We start from the raw sequence: 18,461 nt of genomic DNA on the forward strand, positions 1-18,461 counted from the left end.
GCAACCTTCTCTACATTTTTTTTTCACGGGGGGGGGTGGAAACAAGTTACCTTCTCCTTGCGTCCCGCCCTCTCTGCACACGACTGGAGGATGGGTCTGGAGTTTTGGGGGGTGATTGACAGATGGGAAGGAATAATAATTTTTTTTTCGTAACCTAAGGCCATCTCCTGTGATTGGCTTGCCAGCTGACATCTCCAACCTCCCCCCCCTTCACCTCCCTCCTCCTCCCTCCCATTTAATATTGGGCCTGTGGATGAGGCATCCTGAGGGAGAAAAAAGTGCAGCGAGAGGAAGACATCTACCTTAGAGAAGAAGAAGGAGAAGAAGAGAGGGAGGGAAGGAAGGACGGAGAGGATCATCACTCACTTTTTTCTTTCTGGCAGCCACCAGGAGCCTCACACACTTTCCTGGCCCGACGCGAACAACAGGACGCTGCTTCTTCTTCTTCTTCTCTTCGACATTTTCAATTGAATTCCACTCGTGAAAATTTCCCCAAAAACATCTTGCGGGGAAAGCGCAGCTTCCATGCGTTGAACGCTCCAAGCAGGCTGGCCTCATGGATTTGTACCTGATTGGATATTTGCTGTGCGTGTGGCTGTGCGGCTCGCGGGTGCTCGGAGGCTATCCCATCTGGTGGTGAGTACGCCACCCGCGCCGCCACCGACCGGCCGGCAAAGCCCCTAATGATGTGTGCGGGACGGGAGACAAAAATAAAAAATAAAAAATTTCACCTCGGGTGATGAATTAGTTGATTTATGTGGATTTTAACAGGATTTAAATGAGTTTGAAAACAGTTGGTGGCAAAAAATATAGCATTAAATTTGGATGTAATTCCACAAAATTCCATAAATGACAGGAAGTTAATTGTGTTAGAAATGAAGTGAAAATTCTACTAAAGAAGACAATTGAACCCAATTCTGAGCGAAATTCCGTGAAAAAAATAAATGAAGCCATAAGTCTATTTAAGACACAAACTCTATTGAACAAGAAATTCTACCTAAACAGAATATTAAACTATTAATTATTAATATTATTAATATTAAACAAAATTATTAAACTGAAATTCACAAGAAATTGCATAGAAGCAGAATGTAATTAAATTTCACAAGAAATGATGTCAGAATTCCATGAAGCAGAAAATCATTTTTTTCCACTTTAACCCTTCTTACCTTGGGGCCCAACTTATTGAGCAAAAAATCTTAATTTTGCAGATTTTTTTTGATTTTGGTAAAAAGTCTAATATTTTTAAGAAAATCTTACAAGAATTTTTTTTAGTGTTGATATTTTCAAGAGGAGAAAAGTTGTCAGGTTTCTAAGAAAAACTCACAATCTTACAAGAACAAAAATGACTTGGTTGTTTTCATGCCAGCGCAATTTGGCAGTTTAATTCTTTGTTATGGTTACAGCTTGTCACCTCCATGCGAGTGACCGCAGAATTTTGGTGAACTTTTGAGTGATTTGGAAAGTACTACTACTTCTTGGTAAATATGAGCGTGTGAGTGTGTGTGGGCGTGTGCGCGCGTGACAAAGGCGACCTGGCACCGTCTGCGCAACTTGTCAACGCTACTACGCGTTCGGTAGCCCAGCGAGCATGTGGCCCGCTGCGCAGCGCCAGCGTGCTCTTCTGCTTCCATTTAGCGCGGCGGCGACCGCCAAGCGCTTTGCGAGGCCTGCACGCCCACTGCTGGCTGCGGCGAGGACCACCGCGCGCGAGCCACAAAGGGGGCTCGGCTTGCTGACCTCTGAGCTATTTTATTTTATTATTTTTTTTGTGCCTTCAAGGAGCTTACGTGACGGCGGTGTCGCGTTCCCAGTAGCGTACACAAAGCGCCGTGGTTGCCTTTGATTGGGGCTGACAAATTTTTAGCGGCGTGGCTCCAGGTGACGGCACAGGTGCGCCCCCCTCCCACTCGTGAACGTCAAACGAGTTGGGTTTCAGTGAGGAGCCCGGCGGGCTCCTCTGGCAGCGCCTGACGGAGGGGCCGTAAATTGCGAGGCAGCAGTGATATGCACATTCTGGATACACGCATGCGGCGAGCGCTAATCAGGAGGCTTTGGAGGGTCAATTGGCCTCGTAAATTCTCATTCAAGAATGCTGCAGGGAAACAATCTTGACTGAGAACACAGTGCTGTTGGACTGTCATGTTCATCGAGTCACGATGAGAAGCTTGAAGGCTTTGTAAATGTGTTTTCTAATTTCTAAAATAATATAAAATAAAAAAAGGCCCCTGGAAATGTTGGTGTCTTCCCACAGAGGCAGACCTGCAGAGTATTTTGAAGCATGGCTTCTTGAGACTTTTTTTGTGGGTCGAAGTAAGTTAGACATGCCAACCAACTTTCAGATATCTAAAACTGGATTTTCAAACTAATTGAAGGATGCCTGGAAATGGCCAAAGTGGCTCTAAAATGACAGCTTCAAAGTAGCAGAGTAGATTTTGTGTGTCTTTTGGAGCATGGCTTCTTGAGACTTTTTTTTGTGGGTCTACTCATGAGTCTGCCTTCCAAGTTTCACGTGGGTAAGTGAAAGTGGATTTTCAAAAGATTGAAGAACACCAGAAAATGGACAACATGGCCCTAAAATAGCAGCTTCAAAGTAACATAGCAGACTTCACGTGTCTTTTTGAGCATAGCTTCTTGAGACTTTTTTTGTGGGTCTACTCATGATAGACATGCCTACCAAATTTCACATAGCTAAGTGAAACTGAATTCGGGGGCTGAATTTTCGAAAGAATTGAAGGCCAGAAAATGGCCAAAGCGGCCCTAAAATAACAGCTTCAAATTAACATAGCAGACTTCACGTGTCTTTTTTAGCATAGCTTCTTAAGACTTTTTTGTGGGTCTACTCATGATAGACATGCCTACCAAGTTTCATGTAACTAAGTGAAACTGGATTCGGGGGCTGAATTTTCAAAAGATTTGAAGAACGCCAGAAAATGGCCAAAGTGGTCCTAAAATGGCACCTTCAAAATAGTATAGAAGACTTAGTGTGTCTTTTTTTGAGCATAGCTTCTTGAGACTTTTTTGTGGGTCCACTCATGGTAGACATGTCTACCAAATTTCACATAGCTAAGTGAAACTGGATTCGGGGGCTGAATTTTCGAAAGAATTGAAGGCGGCCAGAAAATGGCCAAAGTGGTCCTAAAATGGCACCTTCAAAATAGTATAGAAGACTTAGTGTGTCTTTTTTTGAGCATAGCTTCTTGAGACTTTTTTGTGGGTCCACTCATGGTAGACATGTCTACCAAATTTCACATAGCTAAGTGAAACTGGATTCGGGGGCTGAATTTTCGAAAGAATTGAAGGCGGCCAGAAAATGGCCAAAGTGGCCCTAAAAGAGCAGCTTCAAATTAACATAGCAGACTTCACGTGTCTTTTTGAGCATAGCTTCTTGAGACGACTTTTTTGTGGGTCTACTCATTTTGTCATTTTTTTTGGTCCTAAGATTTGAAGGCAAAGTCAAGGAGGATCACACATACAAGTCTCCTGTGTGACCCAAAGCAGCTTAAATGCAGCTGAAGAGTCCATCTCCGGGTCTCAGGAATGTCATTATCTGACAGACCCCTCACCCTTTAAAAAAAAAAAAAAAAAAAAAAAAAACTTGCACTCCTCAATGTCGGAGGGATCACTTTAAATGATTCCCAGTGAGTGTGACCACTCCATGTGAAAAGATTGAGGATGTGGAGCTCTTATTCGCGGAATTGTGGTGAATGTCGAAGCAAAAAAAAAAAAAAAAGGCAGCAATGTTTGTGAGAGGCCGAGGGCTAGGGGTTAAAGTTCACATGAGGTTTGTGGCAAAAAGAGTCTTTGGACTGTGTTATGCAGGCAGGTGCACTTCAGAGACAAACTTTGCTGACATTTTCTGACTACACGCAATAACAAAAACTCCATCCATGTTCTGAACCACTTATCCTCATGAATTGCAACTCTGTACAATTTAACCACGCTCATCTGTCAAGTGAAGGTGCTTCATATATGGGAGTAATCGGACAAACTAACTTGGACAAAGGTGGAAGTTCTTCTTTGTACGTCATCGGGAAGTGCCAGAATGACCCTAAAATGGCAGTTTCAAAGCAATATGGCAGGCTTCCTGTGCTAATTGTTTTTTTCTTGAGATTTGAAGGATGTCTGGAAACTGCCAAAATGGTGTTAAAATGATAGCTGTAAAGTACAGTAGCAGACTTCCTGTATGTTTTTGGACATAGCTTTTTGAGACTTTTTTGTGGGAAAACTCATAATAGACATGCCTACCAAAGTACCATGTAGCTAAGTGAAACTGGATTTAGGGGCTGAATTTTTTTTTTTTAAATTGAAGAATGTTTGGAAATTGCCAAAATGTTGTTAAAATGATAGTTCTAAAGCACAGTAGCAGACTTCTTGTGTGTTTTTGGACATGGCTTTTTGAGACTTTTTTTTTTTTTTTTTTTTTTTTTGTGGGTCTACTCACGATAGACGTTCCTACCAACTTTCATGTAGCTAAGTGAAACTGGATTTGGGGGCTGAATTAAAAAAAAAAATTGAAGAATGTTTGGAAATTGCCAAAATGGCGTTAAAATGATAGCTCTGAAGTACCGTAGCAGACTTCCTGTATGTTTTTAGACATGGCTTTTTGAAACTTTTTTGTGGATCTACTCACGATAGACATGCATACCAACTTTCGTGTAGCTAAGTGAAACTGGATTTGGGGGCTGAATTTCCCCCCCCCAAAAAAACACCTTTTATATATATTTAAGTTTTTGATACTTAAATATATATATTTTTTGTGGATCTCCTCATAATAGACAGGAATAAGAATAACAAATACCATGTTGCTAACTTGAACTAGCTTTGAGGGCTGAATTTTCCGGCGTATTACCTACATGAACCTAAAACCTAAAATGTCCGTTTCAAACCACATGCAGGATCTTTTTGTGCATGCCTTCTTTTTTTGCGCCTCTACTTATGATAAACCTGCCTCCCAACTGAGTCAAACTGGCTCTGGGTGCGACGTCAACGTGCAGGAGAGAGAATAGTGACTTTTTTACAAGAACATTTCAAAGCAGGCGTAATCTGGCCCGTCATCAAAGCAGATGCACAGCGCTCATGTAGGAAATGACAAGGTAGGCCCACATTCATAATCCCCCCACCCCCACCCCCCCATACCGCTCCCACCTCCACCTCCAGCGCGCATTGGCTATTAGTGGCACTAAAACACAGGCCGGGCCGGTTCCTCAAAGGGAAACCTCAGAGGCCCCGAGGCCACAAACTCATTAGGACTGAGCACACATTCAACATTTAAAGTCTTCATTAGCTCACCCGTCTCACGTGCTAGCACGTTCATTATGAGCTAAGACACATGAGGTCACATGCACAACTCAAGGTGTGCTGATCACACCTGTGCAGCCCCCCCCCGGGTCATTCTGACCCGGTCAAACACAGTGCAAACGTTTGATTTAGATATTGATCAAAATGTACGTCCAGACCTGAGAATCCATCCAATGTTGAGGATTTAAACAATGCGACGATTCACAACACGCAAGCAACAACAACACCACCACGAGCTATTTAATTATCAGCACGTCCTATTTTTTAAAAGACGCCATGTCCTAGCTCTCATCCCCACAAACAAATTCCAGAAGCACACCTGAAGATTCCACACGCTCTCGTGCGAGTTTTGATTTGCGTCGGACGGATTAGTGCTGACATTTGGAGCGCCGAGCCAACAAGCTAGCATCAAAATAGCAATGAGCTAACACACAGCTAACATCGTGCGAAAAGCAATGAACACGACAATGTTTCCTTTTCCAACATCCAGTCGTGAAGTGGGATGACAGTGACCAAAACTAAATTATTGACTAGACTGGACTCAAGTAACACACTTTGTGTCTCATTGAATCCAATTACTCCAAGATGGTAGCAACTTGCCGTCTGTATTGAGTCCAATAGTGGGTTTCATTTTCGTATCCAAAGATTGAAGCATTGACCTCAACACGCCTGATTTGCTAAGATCTCAATTAGCGGGTGCTAAATTGCTAAATTTGGACATTTGGTGGCGCACCAAAAGTACAATATGAAGTTTGAAGTGATGGCATTGGGAGTGTTAGTGGAAGAGTTAAACAAACGTATTACTCAGCTACGGAAAATAAATCTATCAGCAAAAGCCAGCAACGGCAAATTTCAGGTGAAGCGTGGTTTCTTTTTTCGAAATATAAACGGCTTTTTTCGCAGGGTAAAAAAGAAATTACTTCTTGCACCTTTTTTAAACTATATGTATCATTTGAGTGCACCCTCCAAATGTCTCCAGTGCATGTTTTTTTCCTTATTAATTTAATAATAAATAAATAATTATATTATAAGGCTCTTTAAAGGCTCGATTCCTGCTTATGTTTGTGCTTTACAGCGATAAACAAGCCGTTGCTATGCCTTTGCGATCTTGCACGACACTTGTTTTATCTGTTCCTCGGGTAAGGCGTGAGTTTGCAAAAAAAAAAAAAAAAAAAAAAAAAAAAAAAAAAAAAAAAAAAAAAAAAAAAAAAGTATTCAGCTTTGATGGCCCCGCGGCATGGAATACTCTGCTGACTAAACTGAAACTCTCTGAAGTTATATTCCACTTGGAGTTTTCCGTTCTATCCTGAGGGACAGTTTGAAACCACTCAACGCTGCCTGTGTTGAAATCGGTTTGTTGTTGTTTTTCAGCTTCCACAGCTTCGTTACGACTCGTTGTTGACCTCTTGGCCAGGTCAGTCTTGTTTGAGAACTCTCAATGAATTATCTGGTTAAAAAAAGGGTTGAATAAAAATAAGTTTCATTCACTCGTCCTGGGAATTGGATGCATCTGCGACAATGACCCAGACATAGAATTAGAATTGATGCCGAATTTGTTTTTGTTGGTATGGCATGACACCTTCTTGTGACACCCTCCAAGTGAAGTCTCTAGGTCGTAGGTGACAAAGTCAGTGCCTGAGGGCCAGATGTGGCCCACCACATTTCTTGCTAATATACTACGATTATAAGCATCTAACGCAGGGGTGGCGAGATCCGGTCCTCGAGGGCCGCAGTCCTTCAGGTTTTGGATATTTCACTTCTTCAACACAGCTGATTGCAGCCTGATAACGAGCCTGTTAATTGGAATCAGCTGCACTTCGAGTAGGGAAATCTATAAAACCTGCAGGACTCCGGCCCTCGAGGACTGCAGCTTGCCACCCCTGATCTAACGGAATCTATTCATATCTATTCTTTCCAGAACATGTGCGGTAATTTTGCCCGTTTGCATACGCAATCCGAGATTCGTGCACCCGCTAATTAGCTTCCACGTGTCTGTGTGAGAAAATCAAGTTTGTGCCGTTTTTTTTTTTTTTTTGCACGCGTAAGCTTTGAGTAAATCAGGACTAATGTGTCTGATGGTCTCGGCGGAGAGTTCACAAGTTTACGTCGCGTTCATCTTCCCTCTCGTGACTGCAGGGCGTCCTCGTCCCACCGCTGCACTCCCAGCAGTAGCAGCAGCAGGATGAGCTGCGGAGCTCCCCGACAGGTTGGAACATCTTTCAATGGTCCTGTCATTTTTTTTTTTTTTTTTTATCTGATCAGCCGGAAGCTGTTGGGACTACAAATCAAACGTGTGCCAGGGAAGAAGTCGTCAACACGAGAAAAAGTCCCGTCCTCGGGAAAAGCCGCCAACCATCCGTGGCCCACTTAGTCTCTTTCCGCCGTCTTCAGCTCTCGGCGGACCTTCTTGAGGGATTCGGCAACAACAACGCGAGCGCCCACGGCCGATTATGGCAAAACACCCGCTTGTGCGTCCACGTTGTGAGCTAAATACGAGTTGAATGCAAATAACGTCCCCAAAGTCACCTGGGATGCGACACTCCAAGCTCAACGTAGCATATGCTAGCCTGACTTATTTACGAGATAAACTTTGTTTGCGAGTCTTTCATTAATTTCCTTGCACTCGTTGATATTCAAAGGTCACCTTTGTGAACAGATCACTCCTAAGATAGCCACTTCCTGTTTTGAGGAAGTAGCTATCTGAAACTTAGTGGCTTTTTAGCCTTGAGGGTGAAAACATGCTACATGCTACGTACTTTGTACGTCAGCCTGCAGCTTTTAAAAAAAAAAAAATAGTTTCACACTAAGAACAAAAGCTAATTAAGTTATTTAGTTGATGTCACACATACTTCTGGGTGGTAATATCTCCAATGGCACCACTAGTAAACAAACCCTTCGGTGGCATTTGATGGAAAATATAATAAATAGCGTGAATGACGATTGTAGCCTTCTGTGTGAGTTAAAACGACGATGTTATGGTACAACATAGACGTGGTGAAAATATTGACATAGTTTACAAACATGATCATTGAGGGACCGGCTAATTCATTTACATTCCTGTTGCTCGCAAGCTAGCTGATATTAGCTAGCAGGCTAGCAAGTATGTTTTGCGAAATTGTGCCACGAGGCAGCCTTGCGGTGTTTCTGCAGATTGTTCTTCTTTTTTTGAAGCTATACCTTCAACCAAACAGAAGTTATTGTTTTCTGTTTACGTACGAGTGTCCTGTCGTCTATTATTTACAAACATTATGAAGAACAAGGTCTACTGATGATAGAAGAGTGGTATGCAACAACAACATTAAGAGAGTACCTATAGCAGGTATCAGTATCAGCCCGATATCGGGCCTTATTTCAAGGCATCGCGACTTGTGACTGGTATCAGCCACCCTCTTGTGGCTGTTTTACAAGCTACAGCTAGAAGTTACAAGTTAGAAGAATAGAAAATTGTCACACAATTATAAAGGAAGAATGCTATATTGGGATACATAGATATCTTTAAAATTACCTGTCATTGTTTTTGTCATTGAAATGCTACGTACTATCAAAAGTACAAGTAGTATCGCTACTTGGTATCGGCATCGGTGACTACTCGTGAATACTCGGACTGGTATCAGTTTAAAAAAAAAGTTGTACTTAATGACCCTAAACATAATCCTTTTTGTGTAGCTTAAAAAACAGTCATGCTAATTTGAAGACAAGCGTTTAGCATCAATAATCATGGAGCGCATGAGGAAATGGCCTGATTGGCTTTCACAGGGCCACACCCCATCAACACACAAATATACTACAATGTAAGGTGCATGTGAGTGATTTTTGTCTTAATTACACTAGATCAATATATGTTTATTTTATTTACTATATGTTCATATTTATTTCACAATTAACTTCTAATTTTTTTTCATTATGATTTTTTTGGGGGGGCTGGGTGAGGACTGCAAGAGATTAACGGCATCTCAAAAGGGGGGAATTGATTCTATGAGTAAATTGATTGACCTCAAGCCATACGTTAAGCTGCTACTGTACTTTCACATGAGCCCACTTAGATCGCTACAGAGAAAACCCCCAACCCGGCTGCAAAGCCCCCCCAGGCCATAAGAGGCCCCACGCGGGACTTGCCGGGGCACGCACCTGCCAAAGCCTGCAGTTGGCCGCCGCCACCGCCGCCACTCTGCCGTTTGTCCCGGCGCCTGCAGCGGATGGCTGGCTGCCTCCGTGGAGGTCTGCCGTTCGCCGCCCCGGTCGGGACATGTTGCTGGCGGCTTACGAGAAGCAGGGGAAAGCAGGAAAGGAAGGCGGGAGGGCAGGTGGGCGGGGCTGGCGCGGTCTACGTGCTATCACGACTCCGCTGACTGCCCCTCAGGGCTGAGACTCATTCCTCATCCGCCCTGCGGAGTGACACGACGTCCGAAATCATATTTGGAAGGTAAAGTGGAGAATGTTGACATCCAAGATGGCCACCTATGCTAGCACAGCAAACGCCGCACTATTCACAATTTGAAATTCGCAAATTGACCGACTAGCGCTTGTGCACTTTCACCTATTCAGAATTATTGTGCATCTGTAATGCCCTAAAATTCCTGGCTAATAGGAGCGTACTAATTGGTGTCAAGGAAGTATGTTGAAGTGATGCATTTGACTGCTCTAAGATCTTTATATGTAGGGGAGGAGTTTAATTTAGTCTGGAAGAGACTTCAATTGTGTTTATTTTTTTCCAGCCGGGGTTTGACGATTTCAGCATTTTCCGCATGTGAGTGTCTGGGCGTGAGCTGTGGCTGACAGCAGCTCAAGCACGAGTGTACTTTGAATGTGTTTTACTGTTCTCTGAATATAAATGCACTGTTCAGTACTGGACTGAATAAAATATACAGTAATAATGTGGTAAAATAGAATTTTAAAAAAGGATTCCTTAATTGCTATATTCTGTTTTTACTTCACCTTCATTGAACGTAACCATCAGTTTTCTTTTCTTTTTTTTTTTTGTAGTTCGCCACAGTTTCATCACTTTCAGCAGCTTCTCCAGATTTTCAAGGACAGAGGTCCACATCTTAGAAATGGTCAGGCACTATATAGAAGTACTATACTCAAACTGCTTCGCCATGGCAGCTACACACGTGGATCTTGCTCAAGTTTATCTCACTTTTCTTTCAGCATCAGTGTCAGGAAAAAGAATTGCAAAACACCTGCCCCCCAAAATAACGACGTGAACTGATGGTGGCCTGACGATGTGAAGTCTGTGTACAATGTAAAATGCTAGCTTGATAGCTAAATAGATAGCTAGAGAGATAGCCGGATGGATGGATAGAGAGATGGATGTAATGCTAGCTAGCTGGCTGCTCGCTAACTAGCCAGATAGCTAAACAGAAATTAGGTTGGATAGGTAGCTAGCTAGATAGGTAGACTGATAGCTAGTGTAGTTAGCTAGCTAGCTCGTATTGCTAATGTTATGCCTATAGTTTGTGAGGTCGGTAGTGGTAGTAAAATTGTATTCATACTTGACTTTGTGTTGTGTCGCGGGGGCTGCAGCTTGCTCATCTGTCACGGTCGCTAGCCGCACTGATTGGGTTGCACCCCGCAGGGGGTCCTGAGGTCATCCTGAGTGGCGCTATGATCTGATCGCTGTCAAGTGTCACCCCCACCCGCAACCCCCACCAACGCACCAACGCACCACCGCCCTGGGATCCTTTCAATTCCCCGAGCGCCATGGTATTGTTTGCGGAACCACAAAGTGACCCGAGTCATGATCAGCGTATGGAAGCTTATCTCAAACTAATCTGAGTTTGTAACTATGACATCAGCACCTTGGAAGCGTACAATTGTCCTTGCATGTCTTGATAAGATGAAGAATGAAGCTCACGGACAACTCAAAGACGTTAGTCCAACCCCTGATTGATTGATTGAGAGGCCAACCCTTGGTCCTCCAATAAATAAACAGGAGCTGTCAGTATTGAGTACATTAGTGACTCACCATGAATGGTTGTGCAGTCAGAGTTGAAGGAGTCTGCTGTTGTGGTGCGACAGGTTTCCATCCAGAGAGCCTCCCCCCGGCACGTCACCATTATCGGGAATGTAGGAAGTTCATGGAGGACACAAAGTGTGAGGGAGGAATTTGTGCTGAATAAAAGCAAGGAAGGAAGACGATCACATTAAACTTACTACTTGATCTTAAACAAATTTAGTTCATTTATTTTAATGAGTATAATCTGATCGACTCACCTGATTTCCTTTACTTTGTGCTAGCTGCTCTTTGGTTCTGACTTCATGGTGGTTTGAGACACTTTTGGACTTTAAGACTTGTGACTTCTGGCTTCACACAAATGTGTTAATAGCTCAAGAAAAATGTCTTGAATGTCTTGTCGATTAATTAAACGTAAAGTGAAAGATACTTGGCATTATACCATAGGTGTCGAACTCCGGTCCTCGAGGGCCGCAGTCCTGCAGAGTTTGGAGGTTTCCCTCTTCCAACACAAGCTGATTCGAATCGACACGATCGTTATCCATCTTATGCAGAGCTTGCTGATGAGCTGATCACATATCAGCTGCGTTGGAGAACGGAAACATCCAAAACCTGCAGGACTGAGGCCCTTGAGGACCGGAGTTTGACACCTATGCTTTAGACTTACTCTAGTGTCTCAAGTCTTTTCTAACAAAGTGTAGTAGATGTGGGTCTGCTGTTTCCCAAGATGCTGACTGACGTTGTTGCTGCTCCCCCAGGTCGCTGGCCCTGGGGCAGCAGTACTCATCTTTGGGCTCCCAACCCATCCTGTGCGGCTCCATCCCCGGCCTGGTCCCCAAGCAGCTGCGCTTCTGCCGCAACTACATTGAGATCATGCCCAGCGTGGCAGAGGGAGTCAAACTGGGCATCCAGGAGTGCCAGCACCAGTTCCGCGGGCGCCGGTGGAACTGCACCACCATCAAGGACAACCTGGCCATCTTCGGCCCGGTGCTGGATAAAGGTACGCCGGCCTTCCGTGTTTGCGTCACTGTGGGATGACTCATGTGTGGCAGGTTCAGAAAGGCTACTTACTGCAAGCCGTTACAAAACCTCCACATGTAGCACAGAACAGTTTGGAGCCTGAGGCGGAGGGCTGCCTGAACTTCTGCTGCCAAAACACTAACTGGGGCAATTACAATAATAGACACCTTTTCTGGCTGCAGCTAGCGCAGACACAAGCACCGACACATTCCGCTTGCATCCACATTTGTCCTCGCCACCTTTTGCCCGTTTACAGTGTGCCGCATTAAAGAGGGTCAGCGCACCACATCCATCAGTGAGGTTCCAGTCAAGTGCCACTGAAACACTGCACGCATTCATCAGGTGGCTCACAGGCAGAATATTAATTGTCTGGACACCTCCTGTGAGGGCGACAGTGGGATGAGGCCTCGCGGTCGGCGGTTGGGAAGGTAGAGGCTTGTGTTGTCACTGATTGGAAAAGAATCTGCTTGTGTGTGTGTGTCACAGGCGAATGAATGTGGGCAGCGTAAGCAGTCCAAGCGCCTCCGTCAACTCAAAAGGAGAGGGGAGGCCAAATGAGATTACAGGCAATAGAAAAGGGCCGGGGGGCTCCGCTCAACCCCTACTGTGCATGAAGGCCGCTGCTCGCCTCACACAGTCCGGCTCCCACGGACGCCCCATTCACACGCCCTTTTGACTCTGTCATGAACAGGCTGAAAGGGGATCTCTCCCAACCTGGCCCGGGTGTGCTCTTCGGGACGGGGAGGCGACCCAGCCTCGGACGTACCGAGCTGGCCTGGGGAGGTTGGATCTCTACGGCGGCGCTAGTGGTGGTGGTGGTGCATGGGATTTCTGTTGGGGGGAATGACGGGAGGGTGGGGATGCACTTGGTTAAGGGAGTTTAGGGAATGCCAGCTCAGGGCAGAGTGGGGCGGTGGGGGCGCGAGTCGCTGGGCTCTTTGTGTGGATAACACAGTGTGACACTTGGGAGAAACAATGGCGAATTGATGAGCCCAGCAGGTAGAGGCAGTAGCAGAGCTAGGCCTTACCCACTAGTCACCACTGCAAGCCTTGTACAAGACGATCCGGTTCCGATTCAGCTGGATGCGCTGATCTAACTCACATCACCCAAGATAGTTAATATATTGTTGTTAATGTCAAAGGTTAATAAAGGAAGAATGTCATGGGAGTAATTGGTTTATTAAACTTTATTGGCAGGCACATTTTCAAATGATACAGCAATCATTTATTGCCAAATATTTTGCGCACCCCAATGTTAGACCCATGTAGGTCCAATGACCCTAGTTTGAGGACCACTCCTGGATCTCTCAAACAAGCAAACTAGCAACATTTTGACAAATAAAGAGCCTCAGTGGGTGGCGGACTCATCGTCTTGGAATTTCTGTCTCTACCTGAGTAAACCAGGCCGCCCGCCCGGCCCAGTGTATCAGTATGTGTTCACATTTGTGTAAGAGCCGGCGGTGCGTAATGGCAGAGCCACACACAACAAGTGTGCTGCGATTATGAAACAATGGTGTCATCTTTCATAATGATCCGCTGCCTTCAAAGAGGGCGTCAGCTAAGAAAACGGGCCGACGTGCTGCTAGGTTTCACCTGAAGGCCTTGGGCGCTGAACAGGGATGGGTAAGGGATGAAGGGGTGCGGGCGGGTGGATGGGGGGTGACAACATTCCTGAAACACTATCCAGATGCAAAGCAGCACACCTCAGGGATGACAGGAGGTCATGAGATCCCACTGAGCACTCAGGCTTCCCTGACACTGCCACAAAGGGCTGATGTCACTGCAGGGACTCGGCTTTTCCCAGGAGTCCTCACTCATCCCAGAGTAAACAAAGTGTTTACTGTCCTTATCGTCCAGTGGGATGTGGAGGGAAGATCCTCCCACATCCCTAAGGAGGCTCTTCAGGGGTGTTCTTATAAACCATCCAGCCTGGGTGACTTGGTGTTATATTTTATGCACCTAGTCCCGCCACTCAGTGGTCTTGGTGATACCAATCAACCAGAGGCATCAAGGGGTTCCTCGGTTTGCAAAATGATTTTTTCCCCAATGAGGGTGATGAAATTTCTAGTCAGTGCAGTAATCAATCACAAACCTATGCTATTGCAGAAGTAAAGTCCTAATCCATTCATACATTTTCGACACCGCGTATGTGTTTTAAGGTCGTGGGTAATCTAGACCCCATATTAGATAACTTTGGGCGAGAGCCTGGGTACTCCCTGAACTGGTAACAGGGAAGGTCTAAAGGAACTACAATTGTGTCTTGGTATGTGCCACAGGAAGAGCTGTGGCACAGAGTTAGGAAATCTGGAGTGGCAAAAAGGTTTGTTAAACTAGTACATGTCTAGAATAAGAAAAGTGAGACCGTGGTGAAGTGAGGTATGCTGCAGTAGAGACAAAAAAAAGTTGGAGGTGGGACAGCCTCAAGGATCGGCTCCATCACCACCTCGTTTGGAGAAAGGAGATTTCACAGAGATGAAATTGTAATCTACAGAGAGAGGAAAAAACCGAGAGAGATGGAGGTTGCACTGGAGAGTCGCGGTCAGTCACAGACTGAGTACGCGCGTGAATGAAAGAACCAATTCAATGGTGAAGTCCAAAGAGTCGTGCAGCAGTTCAATTGCTTGGAATCATCAAAAACGGTAGCTGAAAACAGGATATAGTGAGGGAACTTTGTAATGGTTCCAAGCAGAATCCTCAAGTGAGCGTCCTGTTTCTCCTGAGCAGAGTTGCGTTGAAGGGAAGTACTTTGAATAGCAGTGTCTGGATGTTGGCAGAGCTCACATTTGCTCTTGACCATGTTTAACACGATTGACACACACTAACTCTTCTCTCCCCCTGCCTGTTTGTTACCCGGTCTACGTCTCCCGCAGCAACCAGAGAGTCAGCGTTTGTCCACGCCATCGCCTCGGCTGGCGTAGCCTTCGCCGTGACGCGTTCCTGCGCCGAGGGCACGTCCACCATGTGCGGCTGCGACTCCCACCACAAGGGACCGCCCGGGGAGGGCTGGAAGTGGGGCGGATGCAGCGAGGACGCGGAGTTCGGCGTGCTGGTGTCCCGAGAGTTTGCGGACGCCCGGGAAAACCGACCTGACGCCCGCTCGGCTATGAACCGGCACAACAACGAAGCTGGACGCACGGTAAAAATGCGTCAATGTTGCTTCAAGCATCTTTTAAGTCATGGTGCTTATGTATTTTCAATTTCAAAGATGTGTCCATGGTTGTCCAGGTTTCCTTCCATGATAACATCAATAGGATGATTGACACTTTCTTTCATTTGGAAGATTGGTCGATGTTTCTGTTTGAGCTCAAACTGAAGACTTGGCCACACATCCACAGTAAAAATTCCCTGACTGTCAGTCAGCTGCATGACTTGAGGGTGGAAGTTGGGACTATGTATTAAGGGCTATTAACGGCCAGGACAAAACGGGAACAAGCTGGCAGGGTCCCCGCCTTGCTTGCCCACCTGGCCCTGCTCATGCTGCCTGGGCACCTCAAGCCCCCGGTTTGATGTCACCTGTCTGTTCTCTGGTGGGATGGTCAGGTGCACAGGGATTTTTTGTGAGGTTAAGAATGAAAGAAAGATGAAGGCGGTAGGAGCCTTATGATGTGAACTCACACCTGCACCCCAAAGTCTCCTTTACAAGGTAGAGTTAAAACTACTTACTGTAAAAAATATCTAGGAGATCTGGATAAACAAAGTTTGTTTCAGATAGCAAAAACACATCTGTTGACTCCCAGTACTTTCTTTTATTCAAGAAAGACACTCGTCGACTTTGCCATCTTCTGATTCAATCAAATGGATTTGAGAGTACAGTAACAAAGTCTTTGTATGCGGTTACTTGTCACCACTAGTGAATCCACTGATGAAACTTTTGTCTGTGGGTGTCAAGTATGCATGACCGCAGGCTGTGGAATGTTTCTATCTCAGATTCCATCTCTCTTCCAGAGTAGTATCATTGCGTTGACATTTGAACAATGTCGTTTTGTGTGTCGTCCAGACCATCCTGGACCACATGCATCTGCGCTGCAAGTGCCACGGCCTGTCGGGGAGCTGCGAGGTGAAGACATGCTGGTGGGCGCAGCCAGACTTCCGCATGCTGGGCGACTACCTAAAGGACAAGTACGACAGCGCCTCCGAGATGGTGGTGGAGAAGCACCGGGAGTCCCGCGGCTGGGTGGAGACCCTGCGCGTCAAGTACGCCTTCTTCAAGCACCCCACAGAGCGCGACCTGGTCTACTACGAGGGCTCGCCCAACTTCTGCGAGCCCAACCAGGAGACCGGCTCCTTCGGGACGCGGGACCGCGCCTGCAACGTGTCGTCGCACGGCATCGAGGGCTGCGACCTGCTGTGCTGTGGCCGCGGGCACAACACCCGGACTGAGAAGCGCAAGGAGAAGTGCCACTGCATCTTCCACTGGTGCTGCTACGTCAGCTGCCAGGAGTGCGTGCGCGTTTATGACGTGCACACGTGCAAGTGAACAGCGGGAGCGGGTGGACTGGACTACAAGCGCCGCCCAAACCTCACAGACCCCTGCACAGAGTCCGATTTACTGCACACGTTCCGCTCTGTACCCAACATCCGGTCCCTGACCTGGTGGACACTTCTGACCTTCCCCCAGCTTCACCTCCCACATTGTCTTTATTTATTTCCCATCCGTGCCAACCACATGTACAGTAACACACAAATGCAGTCAAAACAAACACCATAAGACTATTTGGTTTGGGATTGTAAGAAAAGCATTTAACACCTCATGTGTCGGGCCGTTTCGGCTGGTTTTACTGCTACTCACCAATTGTTTGGGGGATTGCGCTTTCAGGTGAAATTTCAGGATGAACCTATAATGGGCTAGAACGTTTACAGGTTGACATCTAAAGTTTTCAATGCAACTGTCCATTTCAGGAAAAAATTTAGACAAGGTCACCTGAAAATGTTACAGTAGATTTTCGGTTCTAACTTTTTGTGGGTAGCGTATAATGATTGCTTTTAAAATTAAATCAACCTCTTATTTAAAAAAAAAAAAAAAAAGTGACTTGAGCGAGTGGCCTGGGGAAGCGGACCTCACCGTGTTAACTACTGAACAGGACTGCGGGTCTTCAAAACTACTGAGCGGACTAGAGGCGCTAGTGCGGCCCGTTTTTTTACGGCCCCCGCATTGCTGACATATTAGCATTGGGCCGGGACTGCAGGCATGCAGGAGGGAGCATGTGTGCGAACAGGCAAGCTCATTCCACGCGCTAACAACGGCACATTTCAGCCAAACGTTGCTAAACTCCACTGTAGAAAGAATCGCAACAGGATTTCTTTTGTTTTCTTTTTCTTTTTCATTGAACTGCTAAGCTGGTTGCTAACGTAAGTATAATGACGTTCTTAATATGAAATTCGGGTCTACTTTTCTGAATACAAAGTAATTCTGTTGTCTGAATTGCACTTTCTGCCATCTCGTGGAGGAGCATTTCATTTTTCTGTCTGTCACGATATGATGTTACATTATTCAATCATCTTTGAACCAATTGGACTGAAGTCAAATTAGATCATTTCCTGTAAACAATGCTGAAAACAACTACAGTATATGGAATTGACATTTTAAGATAAACCTTTGCTAACCAACTTCACAAGTGGAGAAACTGCATCAAGATGTTTAGCTTCAGATTGTTGAGGCCGATCGTGACTTTGAGGGAGGCATAGACTCACGAGATCCTTCCTGATTTTGGCCGACAAAAGCGCAACGAGTGAGCGACGGGTCACAAGATGGCGGAGGCGAGTGAATGATGTTTTTGTTTTTTGCAAAAGGGGATGAGGAGGAGGGAGGTGTGGACCTGTAAGGTTTGCGGACATGCATTCAACAGAGTGGGGAGCAAATGTAGCTGACGTGCGCTAGCTTAGCTTAGCATCTTCTTTTACACACAGGCTTCCTGTACCTGGCCCTCCCCCCACCCGCTATATCCAAAGTTTTGTACAAATGTTGTAAAAGTGAATAATTCCCTTTTGATTTTATAATCGTAAATGTTATGTTTTTATAAATATTATTTATTATACAATGTATATATATGTATGACTGAACCAAGATTATATATTTGAACAACAATGCTGTCTCGGCGTTTTGCTTCAGAATTGCATCACATTGATTCACACTCTGTACTACTGTAATTATTTTTTTTTTTTAAAGGACCGGAACTGATTCACTCAA

The 18,461-nt window shown here is 45.4% G+C and overlaps 2 protein-coding genes across 2 annotated transcripts in view; one reads left to right on the plus strand and one right to left on the minus strand.

The window, feature by feature from the left end:
* The window catches only part of LOC144004675 (ORM1-like protein 3), a 24,369-nt gene extending 12,675 nt beyond the window's left edge, over positions 1 to 11,694 (minus strand). Inside the window, exons 1-3 of the mRNA XM_077502071.1 lie at positions 11,515 to 11,694; positions 11,267 to 11,412; positions 367 to 680 (exon numbers count right to left, since the gene is read on the minus strand). The gene's annotated coding sequence lies outside the window, so the exon portion shown is untranslated. The remainder of the gene's footprint in view (positions 1 to 366; positions 681 to 11,266; positions 11,413 to 11,514) is intronic.
* wnt3 (wingless-type MMTV integration site family, member 3) lies at positions 296 to 18,309 on the plus strand. Its single transcript, XM_077502069.1, has 4 exons — positions 296 to 636; positions 12,013 to 12,254; positions 15,145 to 15,410; positions 16,272 to 18,309. Exons 1-4 carry the CDS (start codon positions 557 to 559, stop codon positions 16,749 to 16,751), a joined length of 1,068 nt encoding a protein of 355 aa, XP_077358195.1. The 5' UTR covers positions 296 to 556; the 3' UTR covers positions 16,752 to 18,309.
* The last annotated feature ends 152 nt before the right edge of the window (positions 18,310 to 18,461 follow it).

Source organism: Festucalex cinctus, chromosome 17 (genome assembly GCF_051991245.1).
Source record: "Festucalex cinctus isolate MCC-2025b chromosome 17, RoL_Fcin_1.0, whole genome shotgun sequence".
In the NCBI taxonomy this organism is placed as follows: Eukaryota; Metazoa; Chordata; class Actinopteri; order Syngnathiformes; family Syngnathidae; genus Festucalex; species Festucalex cinctus.